We start from the raw sequence: 25,855 nt of genomic DNA, 5'->3' as shown, positions 1-25,855 counted from the left end.
CCTGATACCCACCTTAACCAGCTTGGTATAGGCGTCTGAAATATACATTTAATGTTTATTTTGATTAAATAAAGAACAACTTAAGTTCATTATCTGGTAGTGTGTTACTGGTGATGGAGACAAGAAGTTCCTCTTCTCTCTCCAAATTCTGTTCCCACTGACCCGATTTCCCATAATCTAAAGAGGGCTAGTACGTGACACTATTCAGAAATATTCTAGCCGTTTCTTCTTTTTACTTTTTTCAATCCTCTAATTGAAATGGTTAAAGCTAAACACGATTTCTTGGGAATATTGTTTCAGTTAGTGTATTTTTTTCCCCTTTCTAAATAAAACCTCTGTTACTCTAAAACTTTCCATCCTGTTTGATCCAGTTACACAGTTTGCTATTATCAACAATGAAAGGGAGGTGATTGATGCATTCATGTATTCATCTCGTTCATGAACCAGATCATCTTTCTATTACTGAAAGGCTGTTATAGAAATAATTCCTTGAGCTGCAACATAAACGTATTCATTTTTTTAAACAATAGAACTGAAAGGAAGCGGAAAAAAGAAATGATCCCTTTAATGCTTTTGAATAAACATGAATCTGATTGTCTTTGTTACCGTAGTAAAAGATGTAGTATATAACAATTCATGTAAATTATTAAATAATGATTAATTTTTATTCTAGACAAAGACTACATGAGATAAGAAAAAAAATTGAAACCCAAAACCAGGATAACATCAATGTTACATTCATTAAAATAGCATTAGACATTGCATGTAATGCATGTAAAATGTTGTGGTACTAAACTAAAAGTGTGTCAGGACACTCATCAGAGGAACAAGTATCAGCATCAGAGAACCACACAGACAAGAAGCCTCAGATACCTTCACTTGTTCTGGGACCCACTTATCTGTGAACAGGGAATACACAATGCAGTGATATATAATGCATTCATGGCAGAAATCATCAGAAACCTTTATTACAAATGATTAAAGTAAATGAAATGTTCACCTGTGTTCCCTTCAGACAACACCAGAGGACCCATGGATATGGAAGCACTGTCATGGAAGTCCAGAGACCTGCCCTCTCTCCGCCGGTGTCCAGAAGAACAGTTCTAATAGAGAAAAGAGCAAAATCCAGCTGTGTGAATCCCTGTTAAATATCACTGAACAAACACGAAATAAAGGAAAGTCTCAAGCAGAGGGAAGAAAAAACAGGCAGCCTTACATACCAGCCTGATCTCATGAAATGCATATCTATAGCACGCATTGTGTTTATCGTACAATTTTTCGAACAAAAATGAGTTTTTACGTGCATATGATGGACAGTTTTCGCATGCATATGATACGCACTTTATTGCGTGTAATACCCACATACCCCACACCACTAATCCTACCCAAACGTATAATACGCACGTACCCTATACTGTAAAGGGGTTTACAGTGCATATCATATGCACCTAAAAACTAATTCTCACGTATAAATTGCACGATAAACACAATGCGTGCTATAGACGCATTTAATGAGATCCGACACTGAAGCATTTGATCTTCTAATATAGAGCATTTGACATTCCAAAATAGAATTTAACAGTCATTTTTAAATATTTAAAGTGAATTTAAATTACATTTATAATCAATTACTCATTATCATTATGCAAGGTTTTGTAAACTCACTGTTGAGCAGCGATTGCTTGACAGAAGGCAAAGGTGAACAGCACAGTGCAGGTAAAGACTGATGGAGTTTGCAGTGTAGATATTCATCCCAAAGGTGAAACGGCTGGATGTCGAGACGCCGTTCTGCAGCAGCTCCACTGTGTCGTCATTTGGATTGGGACACCTGAGAATATCAATAATGACAATCAACAAATCAAATTCTTTTCTTTCTTTCCGCTGTATAAGAGTTGAATCCTTTGCTTTAGTCTTAAAATCCTGAGAGATAATGTATCTCAGGCAATCCTAAAAAATCCCTGCTTTACTCTGAAAGGATGAGATCCCAGCGGAGGCTGTAATCAGGATCATTCACAGGTGTAGCCCAACACGTGTCCATCACCAGGGCAAACTGGCGGCTGTCGACCCCCTCAACACGAACTTCCACATGCATCTCCTGGTCGAGCTCTGCATCCACACGACCAGTGAAGGGCCGGGTAAACTCATCATCCTGATATGGAATCATCCGGACCCGATATCTGCCTTCACCAGCGGGGAGGATCTTGTGCACAATGCTGTTGAAATAGAAAAAAATATATATATATGGGTAAAAAACTGTTTTAAGAGAATACCATATATATTTGTAGCCATGCTACTTGTTTTTTATAGATTTGTTTTTATGCTTAAAGGATTAGTTAGTCCAAAAATTTTAATTCTATCATCCTTTACTCACATGCATGCCATTGCAAACTATAACATTCTTTCTTCCATGAAATACAAAAGGGGACATTTTTCAAGGTTAAAAAAAGATGCAATAGCAACATCATTAAAATAATCCATACTCATAAATGTTCTGAAGTCATACGATAGTTTTGTTTAAGGAACAGACCCAAAGTCATTACTTAATGAAAATTTTGACATACGCACTAGATCTCTTTGGTAGTTTCATAAGAGTTGATGAGAGAAGTAGTGATGTCCGAATTGTATGTGATTTCTTTTGAGTCAGATCATTTCAAGGAATCTGGTACTTAAAAAAAAAAAAAAAAACTGAATGATTCGTTAAAGACCCACTCCGATGAAAATCATGTTTTTCTAGGTGTTAACATGTTCTTGTGGCATTTTTCTGATGTTAGAGGACATATCTTGAGAAAAATAAGCTCTAAGTTTAATTTTTGAGTATTTCTGCATTCAAATGGCTGTGAATCAGTAGCAGACGCTAAAATGCCGGCTAAAATAGACTGGAGTTGTGACGTAGTAACTCCACTGGGCGGTGCCACAAGCTCATACTCCCCTCCGCCCCCGCCTGCGCGGCTCAGGTTCTGAGGAGTAGAGAAGACGATGGCGGATCAACACACCTATTTGCGGTAGCAGGTTGCAATGCTAACTGTACGTTCACACCGCCGCCGACTTGAGCGGCAAAGAAGCTCTGGCCGCCCTGTCAAGGACGCTTGTCAAAAAGTACGAGGAAGCTTGTTGACGCTTTGGCCGCTCTGACGTAGCAGCATTCTATGTTCGATCATGGGAGAAGAGAAGTGTCACACCATGAAAAGTAAACAAAATAAACAAGCAATACATTGACACTAGAAACCTTTTATAATGACAGCATTTGTATAACCGTTTTGGTCACATTATTATTTATTATTATTAATAGTGAGTGCGCGCGCGCGGCCGGGGATCTCTCTCTCTCTCTGCTATCTCTCTGCGTTCTTATATGCCCTGTCAAGCGCGCCCTGTTAAACTGGCAGGACTTAAAAACACATGCAAATGATAAACTTTCACTCTGATGGTTAAACTGCAATTAATCCGATAATGATAGGAAACCCAGCAACGGCGATGATCAGCTTCTCCTCCGTTTTCTCGGAAGCTCAAGTCGGCGGCGGTGTGAACGAGGGGGAGGGTCGTCTCCGTGCCAACGGCTCCGCCCACAACGCAGAGGCGAATTGCTAATGAGCTACTGCCGCTCTGCTGAAGCAAAGTCCCAGAAAACAGCACAGGTTTTGTGATTTTGGCTAAAAACGGCATAATCATCATTTAAAGACCACTGAGAATGTTTAAAAATAGCTCAAAATATGATCGGAGTGGGACTTTAATGAGTCTGTCTAATCTGATTCTTAAGCTCCTTACACAAAGCTATGGCATAGTTCAGATGACTTGTAAAACAATACATCCTTGCATCTTTTTTGAAGCTTAAAAGTCTCCATGAGGACTAATTGCTTTACAATGTTTTATTCTTCTACAAAACAAATAAAGACATTAAGGTGAGAAAATATCCATGTTTTAGTTAAACTACTGCTTTAATAAATAAGGCTGATAAAGAAGTCTGAATTTAAAATTGACTCGCACCTCTCCAGTGGGTTGATTTCCACATTCAATGAAAGTGTTGATGTTTGAGGATAAACACAGCTGAAAGAAAGCTTCAGGATTTTCTCTGATCTCTGTGTCCTCAGAATAAAGTTATCATAGATGAAGTGGGTGCCGTTAGCCTGTGGACAATAAATATAACATTTTGTTATTTAGCCTAGATTAAATTCAAGGTATTTGAAAAATGTATTAAAGCAACATTAGAAACTACAAAAAGTTGCATCAGTCAAGTAAAAATAATGGTAGGTGACATTAATGATGGAGAATGTGGGCACAGAAGCAGTCAAGCAAAAGAAGTGGACAGCATCCAGTGTGTGTATTTGTTTCTTTTCTCATTTGATTTTATTGCAGTTGTCGTTGCTAGGAAACACTGTTTTGTTTACTGTGTTTACCTTGGTGAATTCGCGTGCTGAAGTCATGTATGTTATCGTGCCATGTTGCCTGTATTTTCAGTTTCGTTCTGTTTAATACTAAGGTGTGACCAGCTGAATTCAATAACGACATATCAGGCAAGTATATAATTGATTAGTATGCCATGGCAGTGGATGTGGCAGCCCTTGTGTGAAGACCGAAGTGTGTAAAGACCAGCAAGTCTACCTGTGCGAGTCCACCAAGCAAGGACACCGACAAGGCAGTTAAGTATTGCTCTTTTTTCCTTCCTCTTATATACAACTTCTGTTTGTTTTTGTGACCTTTCTTCACTACATGCTTCCAAATCCCTACTATTACTAACACTCATAAATCATGTGTCACATGTTGAAGGCAACGCAATCCTAACAAACTGCGTACTTTCCCTGTGTCTAGTACAGTGATTCTCAACCAGCGGGCCGCGGCCCTCTAGTGGGCCTTGCAGCGCCATCTGGTGGGCCGTGTAAGCAGTGGTAAGCTACCCACAAATTAATTTGTATTTGTTTTTTTAATTGACAAATCTTATTTTCTAACTATCTGATTGTTCTTATGAATTTATATGATCAAAAACACTCAAGTCAAATCATGATGCATTATCTAAAAGCTAATTTATGTTTAAATATCACAGCACCAATCACATCACAACATCAGATTGAACGTTTGTTCGATGAGATGCAGTAACATTACGTTACTGTTATATGGATGGTTTTCTGAAAAGAAACACATATGTGGGAGACAGACCTGTGCAAGCAAAAGTTGCGAAGTGTGTGGTGAAAAAAATATGACGCTGAATACATTAAATTTGTTTTTTTATAAGGGCAGGTACTGAGACTAAAGAGGGTCGCACACCGAACGAGAAACGCAGCGCTGCGTCACGTCTAGGCAGGGCCGGCCCGTAGCATAGGCAGTATAGGCAAATGCTAAGGGCGCCGGCGCCGTATACCCTAAGGGGGGCGCCAGAGCCGCGTAAGGAACTTTCCGCTTTTATTGTACTTCATTAACACTGCAACGAGTGGAGCAATAATGGGATGTACATGGCATTGACTTTCTTTCTTTCTTTTTTTTTTTGTGATCAAATTTTTCTAATGGCATTGACTTTCTCTTATAAATTCTTACTTTAACGTGACCAGGGGGGAGTTGAAGGGATCATACACTTCCACCAATCAGACTTCTTTTACCCGCGGCCACCATTCGGTTTTCGTTTTTATTGCGTCAAAAAAAGTTAATATGTCAAAGCGTCCCAAATTATCTGGTGCCCAGGGGAGGAAAAAAAGAAAAGAAGAGGAGGAAAAACGCGACAAAGACAAAGGTAATGTTACAGTAAAGATGATGTTAATGATATTATTTTGATGTTACAGAAAGATGATAAATAATGCCATTAGTCATTAGCATACATGGTGGTTAGCTAACGTTAATCTATAAATAACCAGCGCTATCTGCTAGTTCTAACCAAAATATTAACAGTCAATGGTTCTAACAGATAAGCCTAGCGCTATTATTATGGAAAATAGTAATACGAGTACCTTCCTCGGACAAATGTGTAAATATTAGTAATTTAAGGCAGGACCAAAAACACCAGTAGAGCTCTTTTTAAGATCATCTTTTCATTTTTTTTATTCAAATCCTTGTAGTATTTCTGTCTACTTAAAGATACAAATAGATAAGATATATAAGATAGATAAGATAATATACTAATGTCTTATTTTGCACAGTGCCGTATTTCTATTGTATATAAGTTAATGTCACTTGTTTACACTTTTCATTTCGGGAGTATTAAAATAATAAGTAAGCTATCTATATTGTATTTCATATATTGAGTTCATTTTTTTATTTTTTTATTTAATTATTATTATTATAATTAGTATTTTGAATGTGCAATTGTTTTAGTTAAAGGTTGGGTAGGTAAGAATTGTATAAAGAACTTTTTTTCAAATTGGCTTAAACTGTCTTTATATACCAATACATAATTAAAATGTAAGTACTTTGAAAAAGAGAGTATAAAAATTGAGTGACTATAGTGTATTTAATCTTCAAAAAACACAGCTCATTAATTCCTACCAGGACGAAACAAGTGATTGGCTTGCGCGACTGTCACTCTCCGTCGCCATGACTACCGCCGCTATTACTGGCTCTGCCCACGTGCGCGCAGTCGAGCACCCGTTTTTAGGTGGGAGTGAATGGAATTAATGAGCTGTGTTTATTGAAGATTAAATACACTAGAGTCACTCAATTTTTTATACTCTCTATTTCAGAGTACTTGCATTTTAATTATGTATTGGTATATAAAGACAGTTTAAACAAATTTGAATAAAAGTTTTTTTTAGACAATTCTGACCTACCCAACCTTTAAATAAAAGAATGTCTAAAACAAAGCTATTAAGTTTCTTGTGAGTATATGTACACTAACAGTGCAAGTACTGTACTGCGATGCAAGGGGGCGCCACTTAAAATCTTGCCTAGGGCACCAAATTGGTTAGGGCCGGGCCTGCGTCTAGGGGCCTGTTTACACCTGGTCACTTCATGTGTTTTTTACTGCTCAGATAGATATCTGATTTATCAAAACGATTCCATTTAGACCTGGTCACATAAATGTGTTTTTGCAAAACGGATATAAATCCGATCTTCAATTCCCGCGCTATATGCATATTTAATGGAGTTCACGTCACCGAAATCAACAGATATGAGCTGCAATTTATTGATCATCAGCTAATTTCAAAATCAAAGATCACAAAAGGAGAGAATGGCAATGGCACATGGTAAGATCATTTCATTTCTTTACTTTTAATGAAGATGATTGTGTGTTAAGCATCTGCGACTTTTTCAATTTGATTTGCGATAGTTGCGATGCTATGATTGTACTGTAGCTACAATTAAATACAATCGTTGCTGAGTCTGCAGTCTGAACATTTTACCTCAGGACATGTATTAAATTAATTAATTGAGAATCTCACCTGAAAATCCGTTAATTTTCATCCACACAGATGATTTCTGTAAATGAATGTCAAACTAAATGTATATTGCAGCACAGGGTGAAGTCAGTATATACATTAACGACGATTTGAGACAAATATAATGTAAATTTAATATAAACTATGTAAATGGCGCTCTGTGGCGCGGCAGAATTTTGAACAGGGTCCTGAGCCGTAGCTGGGCGCCGTGGACAGACACACTTCTATGAGTGTGTGTACACTCATAGAAAATAATGTGTTTGAATTTTAAAGACTCATCTGGTGTGCGACCCCCTTAAGCCGAAGGCGCAATGTGTTGAATGTGGAGAAATGTTGTCAAATGAGGCGCTAAAACCATCAAAGCTGCAGAGACATTTGAACTCAAAACACCCGGGCTGTGTTGGGAAGCCAAAAGAATATTGTTTTAAACAGTCATGTTAATATCACTAATAGTATTTGATAAATTGTACTTACAGTATGTAAATTGGGGTGAATGAACTTTGTTGAACATTTCTGCTAATGAATAGAGTGAATGTTCCCCTCTTGTGTGTCTGACCTGTTGTTACAGGTATGTTAGCCTGTTACTGTTACAGGAATGGTTACCGAGTAAGCCTGCCAAGTCTTTTTTATACAAGGACAGTTTTCATCTAAATAGTTGACTTGACTTAGTCTGCTACAGTGGCATAACAGATTAACAGCAGAGTATATCATTGTACTTTTTTAATTTTCTGTTATTCTGTATTCATACTATCATATTTGGAAAGGTGGTCCTTGGAATGTTTTTAAACAGTCATTGGTGGGCCATGAGTTGCAAAAGGTTGAGAACCCCTGCTCTAGTACATTACTTTGTTTTACTATTGAATAGTTATAGTTAAAGGAATAATAGTTCCTTTGAATCACATGCAATTACTATGACCAGCCCTATTAAAATCCATTTTGTAGTTGTTTATCGTCCCCCAGGTCAGCTAGGTAAGTTCTTGGAGGAGTTAGATGTGTTACACTCATCCTTCCCTGAGGATGGTACTCCCCTGATAGTACTTGAAGACTTCAACATCCACCTAGAAAAACCTCAGGCTGATGAACTTGCCTCATTTGACCTCAAGCAAGTGTCTACTGCAGCTACTTACGAATCAGATTCAGTGTTTCCTCTAGGATTTTGGTTTCACTTTATTTGGATGGTCCTTTTAACACATTCTGTTGACTATAAGTAACGTTGCACCTACATGTCTACTAACTCTCATTAAAGTGTTAGTAGAGTATTAGTAGACTGGGGAGGGGGCATCGCCCCGATTCCCATTGAAACTTACCCAAGGAATTGAAAAGTTAAAAAATAAAAATAAAAATAAATTCTGAGGAACTGAAAAATTAAAACCAACCATCTCCATCAAAACAAATTACACAAGATATTAATTTGCAAAGATATAAAGTGCCACAGTAAGAGAAGGCTAAATTCACAATCTATGGCAAAAATACTATTATAAATTAGTTTAGTGGATAATACAGCAGCAAAAGTTACTTTAGAAAAATCATGAATGCACAATAATTTTATAAAATCTGAACATTTAGTGAAAAAAACATTAAGTGGAAAACAAATAAATGTGACCGATCACGAAAAGTAGGGACACAAGTCGGTTCTGGGGCATTTTGAGTTATTCACAGATTCTGAAAGTGTCCAAGCTTTCCAACGATGTGTAACACATGGAAATCTGATAATATTTGGAGAAGTTGTGGCCATTTGAAGGTAGGCGCTCAAAAAAGCTCAAAGGTGAGAAAACGGCCTCTAAAGATTGTGCAGTTCTCACCTCTCTCTCCTGCTGGGAGTGACAATAGGGCTCATTTACATCTCATTTAGATAAGCCATACCCCCCTGTAAAGCTGTAAAGCAGCACACTTCAATGGTTCAAGTCTTACCTCTTTTAGGTAAGTCACAACATCTAGCTACTGGGGTGCCTCAGGGTTCAGTGCTTGGACCACTTCTCTTCTCCATCTACATGTCTAGGATCTGTCATTCAGAAACATGTTTTTTCCTATCACTGCTACGCTGATGACACACAACTCTACCTTTCATGCAAGCCAGATGATCCGATGGTAGCTGTTCACATCTCGGCCTGCCTGACAGACATGTCTTTCAGGATGAAGGACCAACACATTTAACTCAACCTTGCGAAGACAGAACTACATGTGGTCTCAGCTCAGCTCAAACAAAACAAAATATTAACTCGCAGGTTCTAGGTTCAGGTTCAATTCTATTCTATTCGTTTTCATTCACACTTGACCCATTAATTCTAACATTTACTATTTTATATATCTATAAAAAAATTAAAAAAACGATCTGTACTGTGGTAGACTAACTGGGATTAGTCACAGCACTTTGTTGCCCTATTGTTGGTTTGATTGTTTCTATTGCTCTCCTCATTTGAAAGTTGTTTTAGACAATAGCGTCTGCTAAATTATTAAATGTAAATGTAAATGCACAAGTTCCAATCTCTTTTGAGGCATGGTGTTTTTGACCCTTCCCCACTGAATCTCTCTGAGACTTTGATAAGTTTCTAGGGAGGTCTGTTTGGGCCCTTCCTATGGTTGTTACAGATTGATTCTTCAGTACCCTTGCAGACCTCCCTACAGACTTCGCAAAGTGGAGATTCCCCAAATGGTCAGATCAAACTTTGCTGTTTTTTTTAGGCACTACAAATCTGTGGATGGTGTACAGTGCTGGTCAGAATTATTTGCCCCCTTGGTAAATATGATCAAAGATGGCTGTAAAAAAATTAATCTGCATTGTTAATCATTTTGATATTTTATTAAAACAATTAGCAAAATCTAACCTTTCATTGAAGTAAAATAATTGAATATTATTTCAATTTTATTAAATACTTTTTGCAACCTCCTTTTTCCAAGATAACAGCTCTGAGTCTTCTCCTATAATGCCTGATGAAAACACCTGACAAGAGATCAGAGACCATTCCTCCATACAAAATCTCTCCAGATCCTTTAGATTCCCAGTTCCATGTTGGTGCTTCTTCTCTTCAGTTCAGCCCACTCATTTTCTATAGGGTTCAGGTCAGGGACTGGGATGGCCATTGCAGATGCCACCTCTCAAACTTGCATTGCTGGTTTTGCCAGCGGCGTACCCTATAGAAAATGAGTGGGCTGAACTGAAGAGAAGAAGCGCCAACATGGATCTGGGAATCTGAAGGATCTGGAGAGATTCTATATGGAGGAATGGTCTCTGATCTCTTGTCAGGTGTTCTCCAAACTCATCAGGCATTATAGGAGAATACTCAGAGCTGTTATCTTGGAAAAAGGAGGTTGCAAAAAGTATTTAATAAAAGAGGGCAAATAATTGTTCCCAACGTGTTTTGGAGAAAAACACTTATTTCATAATGTGATTTTTCCCCCACTTTCAATTATTTTACTTCAATGAAATGTTAGATTTTTGCTTTTTTTTTTAAATAAAATATCAAAAGGATTAACAATGTAGATTTATTTTTTACAGCCATCTTTGATCATATTTACCAAGGGGGCAAATAATTCTGACCAGCACTGTATTTGAATAGATCATACATAGTTAAACCTACCACAAGATTTGTACCACAGATGTGTTCATCATTATCAAAGAGGAATTCCACTCTGCCATTCCGGACCGTTCCTTTGCATCTGGGATCATTGAGGTGTAAGACATCAGCTGGAAAACCAGCCTCAAAAAGCTTACAGCGAGACACAGATATGGAGCCAGAGCTGCTTTCACATATTTCTGAGAAGTCTGAGAGAGAAATACAAATAAAGATAATTATTGACTGAAAAAAAGTATATTTCACATTTTGATGTGGAATGATACCAACCAAAAGAGTCAGAATGGGGTTGTGGTGTGTGATGGTCCTTTTTACATAAGAGCTCAGAATAGCGATCTCTTGCATCTAAGAGAAGCACAGATAGATGAAATTTAACACAAAGACACACTGAGTCATGTCTCAGTAGCATCTGATAGAGAAGAGATGAGATAAAACTGTATTAATCCCTAAGGAAATTACAATGCTGGAAAGTTGTTCGCTTACTATTAACAGTGAAACCAAATTTATTTTACAGTAAAAAAAAATAAAAAATTCAAATTAAAAAAAGATAGATAGATAGATAGATAGATAGATAGATAGATATACCCTTCTATACCCTTGTGTAATGGGTCAACAAAAGGAGGGTTATAAAGGAGTCAAGACAATACTTTACCAGTGGTTGGTGGAGTAATGGATTCTGTGGGTGAGATTGTCTCTGTTGTTGTAGACGCCGATGGGATGGACTGGTTTGTGTATTCTGTCATTAGGAACATTTTATATCAACAGCAATCATTTTCAAAATAAATGACTGAAATACATGAGTAAATGCTTTCCTACCAACACAGTAAGCTCCGCAAAATATTGGCTTGACAAACTCATAAACATAGTAATTTCCTGGACAGGCTTTGACTCTTATAGCATGGGATCTGTAAGTACAGCAGCCATTCCATGAGGAGACACAGATCTGACGGGTGACCACTCCATCTTCCAGCTGTGGGTGAGGGCCGTTGAGCCACAGTGGTTCACTAGTGCCACACGTGTACTGATTAACACATGATTCTGGCATCTGAGCATTTTGACCATTGTTGAACAGCCTGTACCAGCCATTCCACTCCACATTATAATCACACATGCCTAAGTTATGATGGTCAGTGGCTCTCCAGGGCTCATCCAGACTGGTATAGTTGTAGCAGGGGTTGACACTTGGGGTTGTGAAAGGTACTATAATGAAATATTAGAAAGAGAGCATTGTATACTGAAGATTAAATGCATCCAAGTAGAAGATAAACTTTAACAGGTCTGCACAGGTAATCATGTGAAAATATACAATACAATTCATGATAAACATGTAAAATAAACAGATGAATATACCTGCACAATATACAGGAGCTGGGATTGAAAGAGTTGGTCTGGTAAATTTGTAGACATAATAATTTCCAGGACAAGCTTTGACTTGGATCAGGTCGGATCTGTAGCGACTGCACTGATCATTACGGGAGCCGTAAATTTCACGAGTAACAACTCCATCTTCTAGCCGAGGATGAGAGTCACCAAGCCACAGAGAACTATAACCTCCACATGACATGTAAGACATACACCACTCAGGCATCTGAGCACTTGATCCATTAATGAAGAGTCGATACCAGCCATCCCATTCTACAAGAGTGTCATCATGTCTATTTACATATTCATTTGTATACCAGTAAATAATTGGGCCTCTCCAGTAGTTGTCGAGTATGCTGTGGTTACTGCATGGGTCATAATCTGTGTTAGTGAGAGATCAAAACAAGGAACTTTGTGAGGCCTAATTTGATCTAGTCAAATATAGTAATAATCTGTGTAGTATGATACATGGTACAAGTTCATGCATAAAAGGTGCCCTTTTAGAGCAGAATCATTACAAAAAAATTAAAATTATGGATATCTTTAATATTGTATTAATTTATATTAAGTTAAGTCAAGTCACCTTTATTTATATTGCGCTTTATGCAATACAGTTTTTCAAAGCAGGAAAATTATTTCAGACATTCATTTCAGATGTAAAGCAGCTCTAAAAAAATAGTGACATTGTTAATCTGAAGTCAGTTCAGTGTCGATTCAGATCCATTGCAAAGATCATAAATTATTACGTTTATTCTTTTAATCTAAAGCAGTTCTGCAGAAAACAGCGATGTCATTGTCCAGCTCAGTCAGTTCTCACCCAATAGTGTCAGGGCAGTCATATATAATACATTAAATTGTATATACTATATACAACTTACTCAATGTCATGTTGAATCCAGAGATTATATTTTGACTTGTAGAGAAAAACACCTGTGAAATAGTGCTGACATCTATAAAGAAGAAAATTCAAAACATGAATGAAATCGTTTTGAAAAGTTTTAAGGTCTCTGGGAAAAATCACACTACCTGTGCAGTATCCCGAACACCCAAATTGTGGATTCACAAGTTCATAGACATAGTAATTGCCTGGACACGCTTTAACTCTGATGGGTTTTGTCTTGTAATCACAGCAGCCTCCCAAATGATAACTACCACAGACCTCCCTGGTCACCACTCCATCCTCTATCTGAGGGTGAGGATCACTGAGCCACAGATTGACTTCTGTGTTACAGGTGTATGAACTAACACAGGTCTCTGACATCCGGATGTCCATTCCATAGTAGAAAAGCCGGTACCAGCCATTCCAGGAGAAACGTTCATCACAAATGTTATCTCCACTATCATTGTTGGCTCTCCAGGGACGATCCAGAGTCTCATAGTTGTAGCAGGGATCACTGCTGATGCTTTGGAAAGCAACTGTCATGGACAAAAGTTATCTTTGTAAAATAATGTTAAAATGATGACAATTTATTTTTAGCCCTGACTACAGAGACACTGGGATAGGCTCCAGCATCCCTGATACCTTGTATAGGACAAGCAGTTAATTTAGTTTTTAAAATTGTACCTGCACAGTACATGGGCCCTGGAGCTGATATTATGGGTTTGACAAATTCATAGATGTAATAATCTCCTGGACAGGCTTTGACTCGTATGGAATTAGATCTGTAGCTGCCACAATCACCGTTCCAATTAGTTCCCACGACTTCACGGGTCACCACTCCATCCTCAAGTGTTGGATGAGAACCGCTGAGATACAGAGCAGTGTAACCACCACATCCCACATCACTCACACACCACTCAGACATCTGGGCACTTTCTCCATTCAAATACAGTCGATACCAGCCACTCCATTCTACAAAAGTATCATCCTGTCCATAGTACTGATATCGCTTTTGCCGTATGTCTCTCCAGGATTCATCAAGAGTGTTATAATCATAGCATGGATCAGAGATGGAAGTTGTAAGTTCTGAGAGAATTAAGACAAACAAATAACAGACGTGATGATTCGTACTCATTCTCTGCACTTAAAAAGTGATTTTCTTCCTCAGTATTTTCCTTACCCTTGCTGGTTTGTACAGTATATCTACATTAGACTTGTTATAGTAGCATTTTTAATTTTTTTTAATTTTTTTTGTAGAGCAAGTATTTGTTTTCTAAAAATACTAAAATCTCTGAAGTGTCTTTGAATACACCTTAAAAGTAAAAGCTTATGATAAAGTGAAAATAGGGATTCCTTTGACAGTTATTGTGTGTTTGCTGGAAAACGTGATTTTAGCCATCCCATCTACTATCATCTCTCTTTAGATGGTTTTTAGGTTTTGCTGTTCCTGCTCTGACCAGCAGGTGAAGTCTGGTGTTACTGTTCTGCTGTCAATCATGGATCATCCTACCTGTTCATCATTACCATTTCATTATCTACCTACATATACACCAGAGGGTATTCCAGAGAGTAAGGTTAACTACCGTCACATATATCCTGAACTCTTGGTTAATTAACCCAAACTTTGTCAGTCCCAAAACTTCTACAAAGAGTTAATTCCAACCTCTTATTGGTAATCGAGAGTTTATGCATGCACATGGTGAGTACATAAAGACATTATCAGTGGATCACCGATTTCACAGTCAATAGATCACCAATTTCAGCTACACCCTTGCTTCATTTAGTATACACAAATCCATGAATATGCAAATTAGTCCCACCTCCAGTAACTCACACCAGCTCAGAGATTCATTCGGTCAACTTTACTGAGGTAAAGTTCCTTTCCATATCTATTGTCTTGGGGTAAATGCTGCACAAGGGCAAGTGGAAATACTGGTTTAATTCAGCCATATACTTTGAACCAGAAACTGACTGAAGTGGAAGAGTATCGCTCTGTATTATTTTTGTATTACTGTATTACTGTAATTGTAATAATTCAAGGCAGAAATAATGAGCTCTTTTAAGAAACAAATATTTGTTTGCTGTTAAATGATTATGACATATAGAAAATTATAGCATTGGTGCAGAAAGGCATATAGTTCATTATAACATTGTAACGTACATCATATATGTAACAAGGCGGACATCCGGCACTGGTGAGGTACACAGTCTCTTTATTTCTTTAAAAGAAATCTACACATCAAATAAACATTAATTGAAACAAATACCAAACAGAATAACATCTTACACAGAGTACAAACAAAAATAAGGGCCACAATAAGGAGAGGGGGCCAGATTGATTTGGTTAGACAAGTCTTGGACTGGAAGTAACAGTCTCCACTATTAAGTGCAACCCGAGAAAATTGTAACACACGTGCCCAATGTAATACACAACCATCAAATCAATCAAAGATAGTGCTATCACTGCATCACACCAACTCCTAATGAGAGATATGGAAACCTCCAGTACCAGGCCCCCTAAATGGCCAAAAAAAATTAAATAAAACAAAAACAAGTAACAAATACACTATACAATACAACTAACAAAAATCAACTAAATAGAACAACAACAAAAAAACAAATAAACTATACAATATTCACATAACAAAACAACAAACACACAATTGGAAATAAACTTTAAATACTGGGAAAAAACAGTGGTCTAGTGCGCCATCAGCTGCCAGATAAATCTGCAACACAATGCACATTCAGCACCCCTACATTTATACACCATTAAAATATAGAAATGACATTTGGACCATACATTTAATTTATACATCTTTATATAGAATATAAAACCACATAAAACATCTCATTACCTCTGCAATGTGTCCTATTTTATACCGAACACGTCATATCACAAGTCACGGACGCGATACCAAGCTCGCCACTATAACACATACAAAACACATACTCAAGAACAATACTCTGCTTTCTTTTGCACATAATAAAAATCAAACGACCTACCCAGAAATTGTCAGCAACATGAACAGGAAAACTGAACGATATGAGACGTACAGCTCCAAGTGAATGACCGCGATGCCAGGTTTGTTACTACAACACATAAAACACATACTCAAGAACAAACAATACTCTGCTTTTTACACAATCAATCTAACGACCTACCCGGGGATTATTAGCAACATAAACAGGTAAGCGATACCCTCAGCGTGCAGCAGCTCTTCACATTTGCAGCAATGCCACGCCAAACAAACATGTGCGTGTCTCCCACCATATTGCGCAACGCACCTTTTAACTCGCGTAGGTGGAAATTACGCAGGCCGCATTCTGCCGTGACGTCAGTCAAAACAGTAGAAAAATATATATAAACACTGCCAACCCACTACACACACCCCTACTTTAAAAGATTCGCCGTCCCGGCGAATACCTCGTAATACTCCTATAGCCATGGTCTAAATACTGTTAAATGTGAATTCACTACCGCATCACCGGGACCCAACACCTGAGATACAGGCTGAGGTAATCGAAATGGATTTGTGTGACATCCAGCAGTGGGACGTGTAGTACGCCTGACTGAGGAAGGGATTATATCCTCTCTACCTAATCCATTACCACTTAGAGGAGACGGACCACCACACCCTGCATTTTCAGGTGAAGCCAAACTTTCACTTGGTGTAGCGACATTCTGGTCCCCAGTCCCCCTAACACAACCTACCTGACCTCCAGAACAAGAATATGGACGCAACTGTATTCCTGTTTCAATTGGCCCCTTACTTACTTGACCTAAAGTACTTGGGTGGGAGACAGTAACTTCCACAACCAATCCATCACCTTCCTCCAATTCAATCTCCTCCTCCACTCCTTCACCACTCTCTACTCCTCCCTCTACCACCGGGACCATGCTGATATGTGAGGTCGGAACCGGCTTTAACTCAGATCTATGAAGGCACTTAGAAGGACCTGTACCATCTCGACGTCGCACCTCGTAAACATTTCCAAGGCCATCCTTACATTCTACTACTTCAAACATGCTAGGAGACCATGCATCTTGGATCTTATTGCGCCCCAAAGGGTGACTCCTGCGATAAACCAACGTGCCTGGAGCAAGTATAGATGCATCATTTGATGGCACTATTCCCTGGTATGGGGCCTTCTCCTCCAGATCCCTCTGTGCACGATCATAAACTAAAGACAAATGCTCTTTATGTTGGAGAATCCAGTCACTCACATGGCCTCCTACCAACTCTTCCTCCGCTGCACCCAAGAGGAAATCAATCGGCAACTGAGGCTTCTGGCCAAACATAAGTTCGTAAGGGGAGTGCTGTATGGACTGATGAACAGTGGTGTTATACGCAAACAACAGTTGCGGAAGGAAGTGTGGCCACTTCCCTTTCTTATCTGGAGGCAAAGTCCTCAACAAATCATGCAACGTTCGATTGAAACGTTCGCACTGCCCGTTCCCCTGAGGGTGATATGGGGTAGTACGACTCTTTTGGATCCCATAAATGTCACAAAGATGTTTAAACAACTCACTCTCAAAGCTACGGCCTTGATCCGAATGTATACGCTTAGGTACGCCATACACACAAAACCACTTTTCCACCAGTATTTTAGCCACGGTCCTTGCTCTCTGATCTGAGGTTGCAAAGGCTTGAGTAAACTTGGAAAACACGGTCACCACCAGAACATTCTCTTGACCGTTGCTAGCTCGTTCCATGAGAGTGAAATCAATTGCAAGGATTTCTAAAGGTCGGGATGCAGTTAGACTTCCCATGAAGGTGCGGAATTTAGGCTGTGTGGCCTTAGCCAGTACACACCGCTCACATGCACTACACCACTGTTTAACATCTTTCCACATTCCTGGCCAATAGCATCTTTCCCTTAGCAAGGTCATGGTTCACTCGACACCCTGATGGCCATGGTTATTGTGCACATTGTTAAGAACCTCAGTCCGTAAAGCAATAGGGAGTAATAACTGCAAGACGGTCTCTCCTGCCGGTGGAAGCTGTACTTGACGGTATAACACTCCTTTATCCTCCCTAATCCGAGGCCACTGCCTAACCAACTCCCTAAGGCCTACATGGCTCTGATCTACTTCTCCCTTTGAGGGCAGTGTTCCCCTCCTCCAGTGTCTCAGGAAACTTCCAATCACCGGATCAGAGGCCTGCAGTGCCAAGAGATCACATTTCTCTCGCACTGGTACAGCATTTATAGCTGAGGCCTTAACGACATGGGGGTTTAACTTAACAGCCGGCTGATGTAAAATAACCTCAACTGGAACTACTGTCCCGGCATTGCTCATCATTTGACTACTCATAGTGGGGGAGGGAAGGCGTGATAATGCGTCCGCGTTACGATTAGCCGCCCCTGGTCGATACCGAAGGTCAAAATCAAAAAGAGCCAGCTGAGAAGCCCAACGCTGTTCTACGGCTGCCAATTTTGCAGTTTGCAAATAACTCAAGGGGTTATTATCGGTATACACAATGAATCGCTTTATTGCCCATTAGGTATTCCCTGAACTTCTCCGTTATTGACCATTTTAAAGCCAAAAGCTCCAATTTCATCGAGCTATAATTTGACATATTCGTTTCAGGGGGCCGCAAACCTCTACTGGCAAATGCGATAGGCCTAGTCTGTCCCCCCTGGTCTTGAGACAAAACTGCTCCGAGACCACGGTGACTCGCATCAATTTCCAAAATAAAAGGTTTAGAAAAGTCTGCGTACCCCAACACCGGAGTATGCACCAACTTCTCTTTAAGGGTCACAAAAGCTCTCACAATTATCACTCCAATGTTGTTCAAAGGAGCGTGTAGTTCTACGAACCACCCTCTTACCACCTTGCAGTGCTCCCACCAACTTATGCAAGGGTGCAGCAACCGAAGCAAACCCTTCAACAAATCGGCGATAATATGAAGCAAAGCCCAAAAAAGAACGCAATTCTGTCACACTACCAGGCCTTCGCCACTGGGCAACAACACTAACCTTTTCGGGGTCAGTAGCTACTCCCTCTGCCGAAATAATGTGCCCTAAATATTTCACCTCAGTCTGGAACAGATGGCACTTTTGTAGTTTCAATTTCAAGTGATATTGCTGGAGACGTCTCAGCACCATTTCTAACCTCTCCAAATGCTGCTGGAAAGAAGTTGAAAAGACCACTATATCATCAAGATATAAAAGCAAAGCATGAAATCGTTGATCACCAAATATCCTTTCCATGAGGCGCTGGAAGGTACTAGGCGCATTGCACAACCCAAAGGGCATCCTAGTAAACTCGAAGAGCCCAAAGGGAGTGCAAAACACGGTCTTCTCTTGATCTTGACTGGCTACAGGAACCTGGTTGTATCCGCTAGCTAGATCTAGGGTACTAAACAACCTAGCCCCAGCCAAAGCATCCAAGGACTCCTCAATCCGTGGGAGAGGGAAGGCATCCTTACGAGTTCTTAAATTCAGTTGTCTATAGTCTACACACAGCCTAATTGAACCATCCTTCTTTTGTACAACAACAATTGGAGACGCATATGGACTGCAACTCTGCTTTACTACTCCTTGATCTATCAGCTCTTGGATATGCCTCTTTACCTGATCGTACTGAGAAGGAGGTAACCTACGATAACGCTGTCGCACTGGAGTCTCGTCTATCAAAGGTATTGTATGCTCAACCAAGGTAGCACAGCCCAAATCACTTTCCCCACGACTAAAGATGTCACTATACCTCTCCAGAAGAGTACGGGCCTCCAATACTTCCTGAGAAGACAGATAGGGCAAACTAACTGTGAAAAATTCACGTGGTTCTTCCACTGCCACCGCTTGGACTACAGCTACCTGCTCTCCAGTGGAACTCTGGGAATTAAATTCTACTTGTGTTGTAGACTGCACTGAAACTAGATGAAAGTCTCCAAGAACTACCTTAGGCTGAATCCACCGATCCTGAGTTCCTAAGTTTACGACAGGTACCTCCAGCCTCCCCTGAGCTACTGGCAGAAATGCAGAAGATATAATCAAATCACAGGGTAAGTGACAATTCTCCAAAGGCAAAGGCTCCAACAAACCTGAAGAAAATGTAGATCCTAATCCAGTGTGACAAATAGCAGGAACAAACTTTAAAGTACCAGCTGGAACCAGAACAGCAGATCCGGGACGAACCCGAACGCGGCCAACTAACCCTGTGTCCAGAACACGATCAAGCTGTCTGCATTCCGCCATTGCCTTCTTCCATTCTTTTCCTGAAGCTTGTACCCCTAGATGTTGAAACAAAGAATCTCCATGCTGGATAAATAACTCTTGATAACACTGATTGATCACGTTCATTCCCAACAAGCCGGCGATACGGCCATGCTGCCCCTGACCTCGCACTCCCTCTGGATTCTTCACTACTAGAATTCCCATACCAGGAAGTAATCTGCCTAGTACTTGGACATCCACCTCCAAGTAGCCCAAATATGGGATAGCGAGACCATTAGCGGCCTTTAACTTTAGCCAGTTGCAAGACTGCAACTCTGTTCCCAAAGACGGCTGAAGATGTTAAAAAAAAAATTTGTTCGGTAATCGTGGTCACCATGGAACCGGTGTCTAACAAACAAGCTACAGGTAACCCCCCAATTATCATTTCTACCGTAGGACAGTTCCCTATAAGCTTAATACCATCATGTCCTTTAAAACCCGAAAAACTCCCCTTCCGATGCCTGGGCACCAGCACCGGAGGGTTCTAGTTTTCCGAGTGATCAACAGTGGCTCTAGATGTAACATTGGACTGACTTGAACTTCGTGGGCCATCCCCTCCAGCAACATGCTGAGATGACTTCAGATCTACCTTGCAAAACCTAGCAATATGACCTGCTTTATTGCAACGAATACATATGGGTTTACCATCTGGCTGGTAGGGAAAATTAGTACCACGTGGACGCACATCATACCTCTTAGGAAACACTGGTGGTTCAAGATGTCTCATAATAGAGTCTAATTGTGCTTGTTGCTTACGCAAGCACTCCTTTAATTCTGTTAGCTCATTTACTGGCTGTACTGCAGCTACATTTGTTTGAATCTCCGCAGCCCTGCCCTGAGCACTATATGAATAGGCACAGGGCCTTTGACTAGCCATGCGTTCTCCTTCTTCTACCCATTGGATAGCTTCCGTACGAATATCCAAAAAGGAGGCAGAAGATTCCATACGTACCCTTCTCTTTAGCTCTCGTCTCAACATGCTATCCCTAACATGCTCGATAAACTGGTCCCTAAGAACAGAATCAGGATTAGCAAAACATTGTGGGTCTCTTCGCTTAACTGACTCAATAAGGGACATAAGGGCATGAGAATATTCCCTCAGCGATTCTCCCTCCATCTGTTTCCGTTGAAAGAACTGCAGTGTTTCCCCTATAAATTTTTCCAGCAGCGGTGCTGTTACGTGCCGGAGGTTGTTACCCAGCTGCTCGCGGGGGGTCCGGGGGCATGCACCCCCGGAAGATTTTTTTTTTTAATAACCCCTTAAACCATGACTTCTGGCAAGTTTTGTGGATAGAAATGGACATTTTGAGACATACATTTTGAGGCTCAAATGTAAGAAAGGGGCACTATGTAAAAAATAAAAATAAAAAAAAATGATATAAATATTATATATATATATATATATATATATATATATATATATATATATATATATATAGTGCTATGCATACGTTTAGACACCCATGCTAAAGTTGACTAAAAAGAGGAATAAAAAAATCATCTTTTGGAAATTGAACTTAATGCCTTAATTTAAAAAATGAGGAAAAATCCAACCTTTAAGGACACCAATTTTCTTTGTGAATGAATAATGTATCGTAAATAAATAAATGTTCTTCCTTAACATACAGGGTGCATAAGTCTGGACACCCCTATGTTGAGGCAGGCAGATTTTTTATTTTTAAAGGCCAGTTACTTCATGGATCCAGGATACTATGCATCCTGATAAAGTTCCCTTGGCTTCTGGAATTAAAATAGCCCCACATCATCACATAGCCTTCACCACACCTAGAGATTGGCATGGTTTTATTTCAGTTAGCCTAATAGCTGGTTTGATTTGCATTGAGAGATGATCTTATAGAAAGTACTCCATGCCAATCTCTAGGTATGGTGAAGGCTATGTGATGATGTGGGGCTATTTTAATTCCAGAGGTCAAGGGAACTTTATCAGGATGCATAGTATCCTGGATCCATGAAGTAACTGGCCTTTAAAAATAAAAAATCTGCCTGCCTCTATGGGAATTTAACATAGGGGTGTCCAGACTTATGCACCCTGTATGTTAAGGAAGAACATTTATTTATTTACGATACATTATTCATTCACAAAGAAAATTGGTGTCCTTAAAGGTTGGATTTTTCCTCATTTTTTAGATTAAGGCATTAAGTTCAATTTCCAAAAGATGATTTTTTATTCCTCTTTTTAGTCAACTTTAGCATGGGTGTCTAAACTTATGCATAGCACTGTATATATATATATATATATATATATATATATATATATATATATATATATATATATATATATATATATATAACGGCTGGGAATCGATTAAAAAAATAACGAATTAATCACACAATTTGCTGTGATTAATCGCAATTAATTGCATTTCCTCCAAACTTGTAATCATCAATATTTAAATGTAGAATCACTAATTAAATCAAACACACAAAAAAGGGGGAAAAAAGAAAAATGTCCACACAAATTGGACAGAAAATAGCCCTATATTAAAATATAAAACATCAATATATTATTCTTCATTCAGTTCTATGCAACATACTCAGATTTAACAGATTTATTTTTTGACTAATTATCAAAATAAAGTATAGTCATACAAAGCTATTATTACCGGAGCATGTGATCAGAGCAGGTCATTTTACCATGCATGACTATACCAGCTCAGCAAACAGAAGTCTAGTACTGAGACATTTCACGTTATTTGAGCATACTTTGCTTTTCCAGTGCATGATCGGTACATGATTGGAGCGTTTGGGCCGTTAACCACAGAGCAGAACGCGCATCGCAAACACGGAGCCGAACATTGAGCAGAGAGCGCAGTGCGCCGACACACACTCACACACACACGGAACCGAGAGCGCGGCGCAAACACGGAGCGGAAAAGACTCGCACGTGAAGTTACTAAAACAAGCTGCGCGAGAATGAAACCTGATCGCCGAACACGGAGGGGCGGGACGGCATATTTTCCATAGACAGTAAAAAAATGGACACAGCGACCCCATAGACTTCAACGGAGAAAAGTTCGTACCGCTTTCTCCTTTGCACAAGCGCTTGCTCGCTCTCCCGTGGCGTCTGTCGTTGCTATGCCAACCATGAACAGAGGCGCGCCTGAAAACCTTTTGATCTGTCCATGCTGAAAACGATGTGAACGGCCCCTTATGGCAACGTGTGTAAGTGAATGTCGTGATATTATTGATCATGTGAAGATTTTGCAGCGGCGCTGAAAATCCAGCGGCTGCTTAATACATTGTAGGGGAAACACTGAACTGAGTCTGCAGACCTATGTAGGATTTAGAACAACCATAGGTCTCCCGAAGGATGTAAAAAATCTTTTCTGCAGTATTTCTTTCTGCAGGGGTCCTAAACTTCATCTCAGCCTTTGCCTCACCTTCCAGTAAGTCAAAAACAAAAAAAGCTTGTTCATTGTCTGACATATGACGTAAAGTCAAAGAGCTACGCACCTCCTCTATCCAGTCCTCAACTCCCAAAGAATCCTGGGAAGCCTTTCCTGAGAAACGAGGACACTTTCTTTCCCTTGGGACATAAACATATCGTTCGGTTACCACCGGAAGAGATGGAATAGACACAAGAGTTGGTAAAGAATTAGTTAACAAAATAGGCACAGAAGAAGGGCCCTCCAACAAATCATAAGCAGGGGCAGCTACAACTCTCTGAGTGGTTTCTTCTCTAAGCCTGGCATTTTCTGACTGCAATTGCTGTACCAATTCAGTTAATGCCTGCAATTGCGCTGCCATTTCCTCTGCCATACTGTAATAAAGCAAAAAAAAAAAAACAATTGATATAATTTGCATATGTCTACCACTCAAAAAGATGGACAATCTGCTGTTCCCAGCCGATGCTCAGAGCCCCTTTGACGATGATCCAGGTCTTCAACCACTGTTTTTCCCAGTACACAACACCATATAACAAAAAAACAAAACAAAAAAAAACTAAAAAAAAACTGAAAAACCGTGCACCATACACCCACAGCCTTAATACCAATTATCCTGCCGTGACTACGCCAAATGTAACAAGGCGGACATCCGCCGTCTATAATCAATGGGGGAATAAACCCGCTCAGGTTGTTCAATTAAATGAAAGTATAGGCACTGGTGAGGTACACGGTCTCTTTATTTCTTTAAAAGAAATCTACACATCAAATAAACATTAATTGAAACAAATACCAAACAGAATAACATCTTACACAGAGTACAAACAAAAATAAGGGCCACAATAAGGAGAGGGGGCCAGATTGATTTGGTTAGACAAGTCTTGGACTGGAAGTAACAGTCTCCACTATTAAGTGCAACCCGAGAAAATTGTAACACACATGCCCAATGTAATACACAACCATCAAATCAATCAAAGATAGTGCTATCACTGCATCACACCAACTCCTAATGAGAGATATGGACACCTCCAGTACCTGGCCCCCTAAATGGCCAAACAAAATTAAATAAAACAAAAACAAGTAACAAATACACTATACAATACAACTAACAAAAATCAACTAAATAGAACAAAAAAAAAAATAATAAACTATACAATATTCACATAACAAAACAACAAACACACAATTGGAAATAAACTTTAAATACTGGGAAAAAACAGTGGTCTAGTGCGCCATCAGCTGCCAGATAAATCTGCAACACAATGCACATTCAGCACCCCTACATTTATACACCATTAAAATATAGAAATGACATTTGGACCATACATTTAATTTATACATCTTTATATAGAATATAAAACCACATAAAACATCTCATTACCTCTGCAATGTGTCCTATTTTATACCGAACACGTCATATCACAAGTCACGGACGCGATACCAAGCTCGCCACTATAACACATACAAAACACATACTCAAGAACAATACTCTGCTTTCTTTCGCACATAATAAAAATCAAACGACCTACCCAGAAATTGTCAGCAACATGAACAGGAAAACTGAACTATATGAGACGTACAGCTCCAAGTGAATGACCGCGATGCCAGGTTTGTTACTACAACACATAAAACACACTCAAGAACAAACAATACTCTGCTTTTTACACAAATCAATCTAACCAATCAATCAATCAATCAATCAACCCTTTATTACAGACTCAAAGTCCAATATTAAAAAAAAAAAAAAAAAAAAAAAAACAACAACAAGACAGTCAACATATACAACCCATACAATCCATCACAAACATCTAGAGTCACATAATACACCAGTACCAGTGTCTCCACAGCTTTGACTGATATCGTGTAGTACTAACCCTTATATTTGATAAACACACAATAATTTCGTTTTTAGAAGCATTAAGCCGGCAGATAAATCTATACATAAGATTACGTAACAATGCTTTAAAAGTGATTACTCTTACACTCACAAACATTTCACTTGCACTATGCCATCTAGGTCTCCTTAGTAAGATTCTCATTGCGTCATTATAAGCTACTTGC

At 39.3% G+C, this 25,855-nt stretch overlaps 1 protein-coding gene across 1 annotated transcript; it reads right to left on the bottom strand.

The window, feature by feature from the left end:
• Positions 1-549: 549 nt before the first annotated feature.
• Positions 550-2,207, bottom strand: LOC311095598 (pancreatic secretory granule membrane major glycoprotein GP2-like). The gene is made up of 4 exons (XM_084134157.1): positions 1,968-2,207; positions 1,666-1,828; positions 1,001-1,103; positions 550-899 (listed from the first exon to the last, which is right to left on the bottom strand). The coding sequence occupies exons 1-4, from the start codon at positions 2,162-2,164 to the stop codon at positions 796-798; spliced, it is 567 nt and encodes a 188-aa protein (XP_083990283.1). The 5' UTR covers positions 2,165-2,207; the 3' UTR covers positions 550-795.
• Between the last annotated feature and the right edge of the window lie 23,648 nt (positions 2,208-25,855).

This window comes from Abramis brama, assembly GCF_963993115.1.
Source record: "Abramis brama genome assembly, chromosome: 14".
Taxonomy (NCBI): domain Eukaryota; kingdom Metazoa; phylum Chordata; class Actinopteri; order Cypriniformes; family Leuciscidae; genus Abramis; species Abramis brama.
Note: the sequence above shows the minus strand (reverse complement) of the source record. Positions and strands in the feature narration are given on the sequence as shown.